Source organism: Egretta garzetta, unplaced genomic scaffold (genome assembly GCF_000687185.1).
Source record: "Egretta garzetta isolate BGI_Z169 unplaced genomic scaffold, ASM68718v1 scaffold169, whole genome shotgun sequence".
NCBI classification, from domain to species: Eukaryota; Metazoa; Chordata; class Aves; order Pelecaniformes; family Ardeidae; genus Egretta; species Egretta garzetta.
Window position 1 is genome coordinate 434,385 of NW_009260798.1, and position 9,095 is coordinate 443,479.

General features: G+C 49.7%; 1 protein-coding gene across 1 annotated transcript in view; it reads left to right on the top strand.

Moving 5' to 3' along the window:
• WNT2 (Wnt family member 2) overlaps positions 1-6,147 on the top strand; it is a 16,970-nt gene extending 10,823 nt beyond the window's left edge. Inside the window, exon 5 of the mRNA XM_035902193.1 lies at positions 5,918-6,147. Within this exon, the coding sequence (XP_035758086.1) occupies positions 5,918-6,147 (230 nt within the window). The remainder of the gene's footprint in view (positions 1-5,917) is intronic.
• The last annotated feature ends 2,948 nt before the right edge of the window (positions 6,148-9,095 follow it).

The window sequence follows — 9,095 nt, forward strand, 5'->3', positions numbered from 1 at the left end:
GGAAAGAGGAGTCATTGCTTTGGGGAGGGAGATAATATTGTGGAAAACACTAACAGCAACTCGGTAGCAAGAGAACGTAATAACCTGACCGCCTCTTGTCTAGCATTAAGATTTTATGACTTTTAGAAAAGGACCAAAGGAAGATTTTCAGAAGTGTTTGAAATTCACTTAACCCTGCTGACATGGATGCTGAAATAATTTTTACTCACAATTTTGTACTTATCATTTGACAGAAACAAGAGGTAGGACATCCCAGAGGGCTTTTGAAAATCTTGTCATAAACTTTACAAATTTTGCCACCCTTGGCACAGTCTTCCCTTACATTATCATAGATTTCCAGCTCCCAAAACCAATCAAGCGTACCCAGCACTACAGAGGGAGAGACCTCTTAGAAATGGTAAAGGTGTGAAGGGAACTAAAGCGGCAGCTGCACAAGCATAGCCGTACTCTCTCCCGCTGTAGCACGCACTCTCTTACCCTGAATGCCTAACTTCACCTCCAAAATGCTCTAAAAAACCTCTTGCTTGGCTGCCTATAAGCTTCTGTTAGAAGCATTTGAAGTTTTGACAGCTTGCTGTTTGACCATCCACGCAGGCTAGGCTGACTGAAAGCTGTTGCCTGTTCATTACATTTTGAACGTACCGGTGGACAAGCAGAATCTGCTTTAGGAATAAACATATGAGCAGCCATGGCGTGGCCATCACTGGCTTGCTGGCCGAGCTTTTGCTACAGGCTGTTGTTCACAGAGACTATTAAAGCAGTTTAATGTCTTCCTGCAGAAGACAACAATTTTAGAACAGGTTTATTAAAAATTAATTTTGTACAGAGCAACCAAACAACATGGGCAGCGTTTGAGTGAGGCCTCTTCCTTCAGGGAAACCCCCAGCAAAGTGTGCAGAGCAAGCTGAGCTCAGCTGCACGTGTTGAGGTGGCGCGTTTGAGTGAGGGGGTTGCGTCCCCAAGCGTGGACACCAAGGTGGAGGTGGTGGGCGAGCAGCAGGATGGCATTGGCGAGCGCGTCTTGACTGTTCACAACTGTTCTGGTAGCACCAAGGCTTCAGCCGTGTGGAGGTGGCGGTGAAGCAGAGGCAGGTTGTGTCTACGCGTAGATGGCCTCGAGCTACTGCAGCCATCCCTCAGGACCTGCTGCAAACCCATGTGCCATGTGCTTCAAGTCATCCGTGGGTTTCTCCCAACACTCACATGGCCCTGGTTTGGGTGCTGTCAAAGCCAGTGTCACTGCCTCTACCTGCACATAGGGTGTGGGTTGTGTACCTGGATTGTGGTGGCCACCTCCTGTGTCCCCAACAGGCAGACAGGGTGCTGCGGCTGGGCCTGAGGACCCTCCACACCTGGTGGAAAGCACTGTGGAGATGCATGTGCACTGCTACGGGCAGCCCCCGGGAGCTGCACGCTGGGTGACCCCCCACATGCCCAGGGTGACCTGCTTCGGGTCCTTCACAGGATTATTTTCATGTTAATTTTTCCCCCTGCTGCCCCACGTAAGCCATTTGCTGTATTTTTGAGAAGAATAGGGCCAAGCCCAGAGTGAAAAGAAAATGTGAAATTAAAGTGTAGCCTGCAAAGTATTGGTGTCGGGCAAGATGCCTTAGTGCTTGAGGTATGTAACCCATGGAGGGAAACCAATCCTGATCTCTGTCAAAAACTGCTCACTGAGGTTAGCCGCGTACGGACAGTCCCTGTGCAGCTTCTTGGCCCGTATCTCCCAATTTATGCATTGCAAACGTGTTGGGTGCAGTCCCAGCCCCGTGCAAGCTGATGGTGGAGCTTGTGTTAACTTCCATCGGGGCAGCTCTCCTCCGCGCACCGTCTGGCAAGGGAGCAGTGCAATCGCCCCAAGAGCCTCCGGTTGCTGGGAGGTTACGACAGTGATCAGGGGCCATGGAAATTAGAGAGTGAGACGTTTGCTCTAAACTGAGCCTGGATAAGCTGCTTTTATCAGCACTTTGCTGTCTCTGTCTTGCTAGCCAGGGAAATCCCAGCCCCTCCGGACAAGGCCGCCTCCGGCGTGCGCTGCCTGGCCTCTCCAGCCCTGCCGTGCCGAGGTGTTGTACGTGAAACAGGTGAAAGTTTCTTGGTTCGAAAAGTAGCTTTAGAGCTACTTTCCTGTGAATGTTTCCTTTTTTTTTTTTCCCCCCAAACGCTCATGTGGAAACTAGTTTATTGTCACCAGGGGTTTCGCTGTTGTGGTGGGGTTTTTTTAGGTGAAAGTCAAGTAAAGAACTTTATTGCTTGAAGCCAGATTTTTAATCAATAGAAACAGAAGGGAAAATCTCACATTATAAAGGAATGAATACATTTTAGTGCTTTAGGAATGGGGGAAAAAAAATTTTCAACTTACTGTACATTTACTAAAGAAAACAACTGTGCAAACCAAGAAGAAAGGGTTTGATGTACGGGCCGCAAAGTTGGCCGTATGAAAAGCTGCGGATGTTTTGGCAGGTACTATGTTGTGTGTCGGCATGGCAATTCCAACACTTGAAATAAAAACAAAGAGGCTGCACAAAGAAAACTTTTTGCAAGTTAGAACACAGTCCCGGCCCTTCGGCGGTGAGGAGGTGCGTTCCAGGTAGAAAGCAAAGCTCAGACAACTCCGCTGCGTTTCGCTTGGGGTCTTCACCTCCTGGGTGCGCGAGCGCCCCCGGGGAGCGCAGTAACTCGCCTGGCTGCTCGCTGTCAGTTCTCCCCCGTTTCCCTTCTCAGGAGAGAAGCCCCAGAAGTGCTGAAGATGCCGGTTGAACTTTCTCAAAAACGTCGGCTTTGCTCAGAAATGAAGCCGTTACGGGAGCCTGTTCGGTGGATAAGTCCCCTCTCCCAGTGGCGTAGTTAACGCTGATGTCGTGTTACGGGCAGTATTGGACAATACCAGCTTCTGGCTGTCTGTAGGGGGCTGAGATAATTTTGGTTTTGAAGTCAGTGGCAAAACTCCCATTGAAACCATGCGACGGCGAAGGCTATCGAGCGTCTGGCTCGTTTCACACAAACCACACGCGGGGAGCCAAGCACCAAGTGGTTTGAAATTTAGCCCAGATCGCGGTTGTTGGAGACTGTTGTCCTAGCCGTGCTGCGTTACACAGCCTGGGCGCTCCAGGACTTTGGGGCTGGGCCCCCTCAGCAGGGCAAAGCAGCAGGCAGAGCAGGGGAGCCCGTGCAGAGAGGTAAGCAGGAATTCACACCAAATTCCTGACGCACAATGTGAACGATAAGCGTCACGAGCTTGGCCTTCATACCTCTTTTTTTATGTCTGAGCAGGGAGGGCAGGACAAACGCCTATGAGAGTGGTTATTCAGTTGTTTCGCACGGTCTGGGATGCGATGGGTATTGCTGCGGGCTGACACAAGCACCAGCACTTATGTTTGGATGTCCCAGCTTGTTTGCACAGCGTTGCGGGTGGAGGAGAATGTGGTGGCCAGGAAGCAGGGTTTGTTTTGTTTTCTGCCAGAGGCTTCCTAGGGGACCACAGGTGGATCACGAAGCTCTGCATCCTCCTGACTCCTTAGCCCTGCCTAGATTGGGGTTACTGGGGGCCACTGCAAGTCTCTCTCTCCCCCAGTGCGGAGATTCCTGGAAAAAGGATCTGGGAAAGGCCTTTTGGCATCGCTGCTTTGCCCGTCGTGCAGGTTGCCCCGGTGCAGCCGGCCTTGCAGGGAGAGCTACGCAGCGGAGGGCTTGCTTACAGGTGATGTGCGCCCGTGTGGGTGGGTGGTGCTGGTGGTACCAACCACTCTCCTCCTCCCCGGGATTCCCTGCACTGGGATTCAGGTGCTGCCACCGCCTGTGGGGATGAGAGACTGGGAGTTACTGCTGGTTCCCCGGTGCAGGATGTGCCCGATGCAACACGTTGCTGGTTTTTACATCAACATGAGGTGCTCCCCCAAACAGCAGAGACTCACTTTAAGGTGCTATTCAGCTGCCTCCCCACGGATGATACACAGAGCGCTGGTCCATGGGCAGCAGCGAGGGCAGGCTTGGATCCCAAGGAGATCTGGGATCTATGTGGCTGCAGGTGCAGGAGCCCATCTCTGGCTCCGTTCAGCATGTCTTCTCCTCCCTCTGCCTCATCCCCTTCGGGTGGCTCAGCAGGGCTCCACTTGGCCAGTGCCACGGCACCTTTGTGGCTCAGGACCCCTGAGCCAGGGCCAGTGTCTCCACTGGTGGCAGCAGCTGGCGAGCAGCTCCTGGGGCAGGTGGCCAGGGTGGCTGTGGGTGCCCACTGAACAGTAGGTAGCCACGCAACACCCTTCTGCTCTGCCTGCAGCAGACCTGGACCAGAGATTTAATATTGAAGCTTTCCAGGCGTATATTTCTACCCAATGAATATTTCAATATTTAAATAAATATGGGGACATAGGCTGGGGGGAGAAGGTTGAGATACCTTCTAGGGACTGAAGCACTCCTCCAGGGCAGCAGTTGAAGCCTGTCCTGACTTAGATGCAAAAAGAGCAAAGCATCCCCCACTGTGGCCTGAAAAGACACGAAGTCTCCCTGGTGCTGGGGACAGTAGGGGACAGAGGAAGAACGGGTGCTTCTATGTTGTGTAGTGCTTCGGTACAGCAGCGGTGGTATATACAACCACAAGTACACCATAGGGGGAAAAAAAAAAAGAAAACGAGAATTTATGCAGCTTAGATTTTTAATAATTAAATATTAAGTACAGCTTAAGTTTTATTAATTAAAATTGGTTTGCTATCCTAGCTCATGTAAATTTGAATTAATGTCTGCATGTATTTTTTTTGGTTCAGAAGGTAAATTGTTCATGTTTGATGTACACCTGTGAACACACTTTGTAAAATGTTTCCAGTTAATTTAATGACCGCATCGGTATTTAGGGAATCCCATTTTGGCCAAGAACAGAAGAATGGAGCTATAATCTGGTCTAGGGGAAATATCAGAACAACGTCCATCTTGTGGATGTACCTGAAATTGATTTATAACCGCAATACAGAAGAAATTAGGCGAAGCAATGAGTATTCATGAAGTTTTCAGATGGATTATAAAAATCTGTCAGCAGCTGTGGTAGCCATCCGAAAGTGAACCCTAGGATAAGTCTGTGTCAGCTGAGCAGCAACTCCCGTGTCGTTCAGGCTGTTCTGGCTAAGACGTGCCTGACAGAGCCCTTTTGTGCCACATGGAGATGGGCAGAGGCATCTCGGCCACTCCAGAGGGATTGTAAGAACATGAAGAGGTGGGGTGTGTTCCCCTACCCCTCCTTCTGGCCACCACAGGCTGTAATTTAGTTTCTCCTAATCTCTATCGAGAAAGAGGAGAAGAACCCTTGGTGCATACCCTGCAGAGAGGAGAGGTGCACAGAGCAGCCGCTCTTCAGCTGCCACCTGAACTGGTGGACGCGGGGGCTGTGGTGGCCGCAGCAGTGTTGCCAAGTGCTGCTTCTGTGCTCGCTTCTGCAAAGCCTTTCACCACCAGCGGTGTGGTTACTCTGCCCAGCCCCTCCCTTTGCAGCCACCAGATTTAGGGGTCACCTCTTCCCTGGCCCTCCCCTGCCCACCCAAGAGCTCCCCTGCAGAGCCCATGAGCTCCCGAGCACCACGGGGGGGCTCCTCCGGGGCGCCCCGTTTCACACTCGGGGAGGGTATCTGCTCGCTGGAGAGGAAGGGGGTGCTACGGGAAGATGAAGCAAAGCACGATCATGATACTAACAGAATGGGGCAGAGCCTTGAAGTATTTTGTCCATTTTAATTCTTATCTCCAAAGCTTATTTCCAAGATAAATTTGAGAGCAATTTAACCTTATTACAGGCATTTCTCTGGCTTGATACTGCATCCCAGGTGATGTGATGTTGAAGGATCAACTAGGTTGCAAGTTATGGCATATTTTCATATGCTTTCTGTCCTTCCTTAAAATCCAGCTCCTGACCTTTCCTGCATTTCCTTTGTAGGGTCCCTGGGGACAGCTGGTCGGGTTTGTAACCAAACCTCCCGCGGCATGGACAGCTGTGAAGTGATGTGCTGCGGGAGAGGCTACGACACCTCCCGCGTCAGCAGAATGACAAAATGCGAGTGCAAATTCCACTGGTGTTGCGCCGTGCGCTGCCAGGACTGCCTGGAAGTGGTAGATATTCACACCTGCAAAGCGCCAAAGAGCGCTGGCTGGATCTCCCGGACATGATGCACAGGCTACTGATGCTTGAGGACCACAGCCTTTGCTCTTCCTGGGCAGTGCAGGGAACGCGTCCGAGGTCTTCTCTACTTTTATGCCGGTTTTGCCTTTGTCTTTCATTGCACAGAAGCTGCTGAATAATTAATACAACCTCTGCAGCATTTACTCCCCATTTCTGCATGACAGTGTTGCTGGAGAGTTGTCGGTGCATAAACTGCTGCAGCTCTGGAGGGACGTACTTCTGCTGGGGCTCTTCCAACCAACAAGCAACTGTCCTCCAGACTCCTTGTGGCAATTCCTTCCTGCCATCAGGAACCCAGCGAGACGCAAAGATGGGGCATTTAGTACCAGACCACCACCACCGACTGCATGGGCTGAGCTTGCTCAAGCATCTTCCAAAGGATCTTGTGCTGGCCACAGTCATGCCCTGGATACTGAAGTGCTCGGGAGTTTGAGCACCGGTTGGTGATTCCTCTGTGAGAGAAAATTTGGGGCCAGGCTGGGTGAAAGGCTTTACTGGAGGGGTGTTTGTCCATCCCCGGTGGACTGGAGTTTGCAGTGAGGTGGCCACCCTGGCCACCGTTAGCACACAGAGGCTTCCCATGGGGCAGAAATTTGCCCGTGGCCAACAGCAAAGGAAACTGCAGGAGATTCATTCAACCACAACATTTTAATAAACTATTAAAGAGTCAAAGCAAATGTTTTAGTTATATATTTGTGAAAACTTGCCTTAAAAGCTTTTAAAAGGTCATTGCTATTAACTGCTGAGGGGTTTTGTGATCTGAAGGACTGAAGAGAAGACACTTGTTGCTCAGCCTAGCGAGAGCGGGGTATAGGACTCTCAACTGCCTGAGGATAAGGTTTCTGGTTTTTCACTTACTGAATAAGCAGAAGAACGTTTGCAGAAAGCTGATGGAGAAGGAAATACCGTGTCTCAGTTATGATCGGGTTTCTAAAGAATCTATCAACTTCTATGTTCTTTTAAATTGAATAAAACTATTAAATGCGTTCAGAATGACACTTTCCATTCGGATGGGGACTTCCAAATGAGATTTTTTCACTGAATACTTTCTGCAAAAACTTACGCCTATGTTTAAGGGTGCATTGGCCTTTGATGAAGGCAGTTACAGGTTGTGCCAGGCCCAAACGCTGGGCTGGGATCAGCACAAGACAACGAAGTGCTGGAAAGACGGGCAGGCTTGTGGGACCCAGAAATCACAGCCTGGCTGGAGAGGAGCGGGGTCAGAGAGGGACCAGCCCGCCTGTCCTCGGAGCAGAGACCAGCAAACGAGCCACGTCGAAAGCTAGGGCCTGTGCCCATAAGTCTAATAAGGCTCTGGAAAAGCACCCATGAGGTGCAGAGACAGGCAAGGTGATGAAGAAATGAAGTAGGAAAAGGAGGTTGAGCGGGTGATAGAACCTACTGTAGATGCAGGTAAAATTTCCATATGAAAATGAAAAAGGCTGGAGGAACCTTAGCAGGTACAAACAGCGCATGAAAAAGTAATATATGAGTAGCATACCGTGGCAACAAAGTGAGTGCTCTGGTTATGGGGTTTTAAAAAAAAATAGTATTTTAAAAGAGTGAGGTTTTTTGCATTCAGTGGTCTTGAGAGAGCAGTCATTTCCATCAGAAATGCTTTGGAAAAAGTATCATTAAGCTGGGCAAGTCATCTGCAGATGGCACAGCTGGCATTAAAAGATTAGGAGGATCCAGAAAGATATTTATTTGGCCAGGAAGATAGTGCTGCAGTCACTGCACAGGGCATTCGTGTAATGATCATGGCTCGAAGTACGAATAATCACGCTTCTGGGTATAACGGAGCTGCTGGTGGGAGCGGCCCCGTCAGCGTGCTGGCGGGCAGCAAGCGCACTGCACACATGCAGCACGTACGCATGGCTGCGCGTTCCGTTCAGCACTTGTGCTGGCGGCCTTGTTACTGCGGGCAATTCGGGCTCTGGGCTGGACAAGGAATATTTCACACCCAACTGTATTTAAAGGTAAGCCCCAAGGAGAATTTTTATTCGGATTTCATTGTGAAATTAAATCTGCCTGTAGTTCACAGCCTGAGCAATATCGCATTTTAAGCCTTAAAGAACTTAAAAGCAGTGTAATATTTTACATTTTTTTGTACTAGGTGTTTTGAAAGATTCAGGGACCCTTTGAGTAGCCTACATATTCACCACGTAATAATGCAGAAAACTTTTCAGTGTTCTGGAAAAAAGGAAGCCTCGTTCTCACAAGGGAACTTGTTCCAGGAAGTTGAATAAAAGGTAATGAAATCAGATTGCTTCTTAACTCCATCGTTTGGGTAATCCATCAGAAAACAAACCCACCTGAATTCGGTAACCTTAGGTAAAGTGGTTTGGGGTCATTGTATTAAAGGCAGAACTTTTATTCCCCGACCCAATCCTCTTCCTCCTCCTCCACCAAGGTTACGTCGTCTTGCTCCAGACTTGGTCCTGGTCACAGGGGCCAGTGGCTCCCGGAGGCAAGACCAGGGAGATGGTGGCGCTGAGTACCTTGGCCTTTTTGGTGTCCTTTGTCACCGGATCCCCTGCCCCATCAAGCAGTGGGCCCACCAAAGGTGCAGAGCAGGCTGCGTTTCATATTGCGCCCAAGTGCCACATTAATAAGCTGCAACGCAACACACATCCCCCCTCCTGCCCCCCCAAACCTACTTCACCAGAGAAAATGCAGAATATTTTGCAGCACAAAAAAATGTGTAACAGCTGAGCCGGCCAATTATTTGATTAAATTTTTTGCTGTATTTATGATTTTTTCTTTTTAAAGAAAAGAGCTCAAGGTAGGCTTCTTCCAGCTGTAAGCATTTCTGCTGCCTCTTCCATGAAGAAAGGGCTCCCAGGAGCTTTTGCTCTTAGTCGGAGAAGATGCTCAGAGGTGTAAATATTGCTAGGAAAGGCACCGCCTCGACCTTCAGCTAATCAATTAAAGA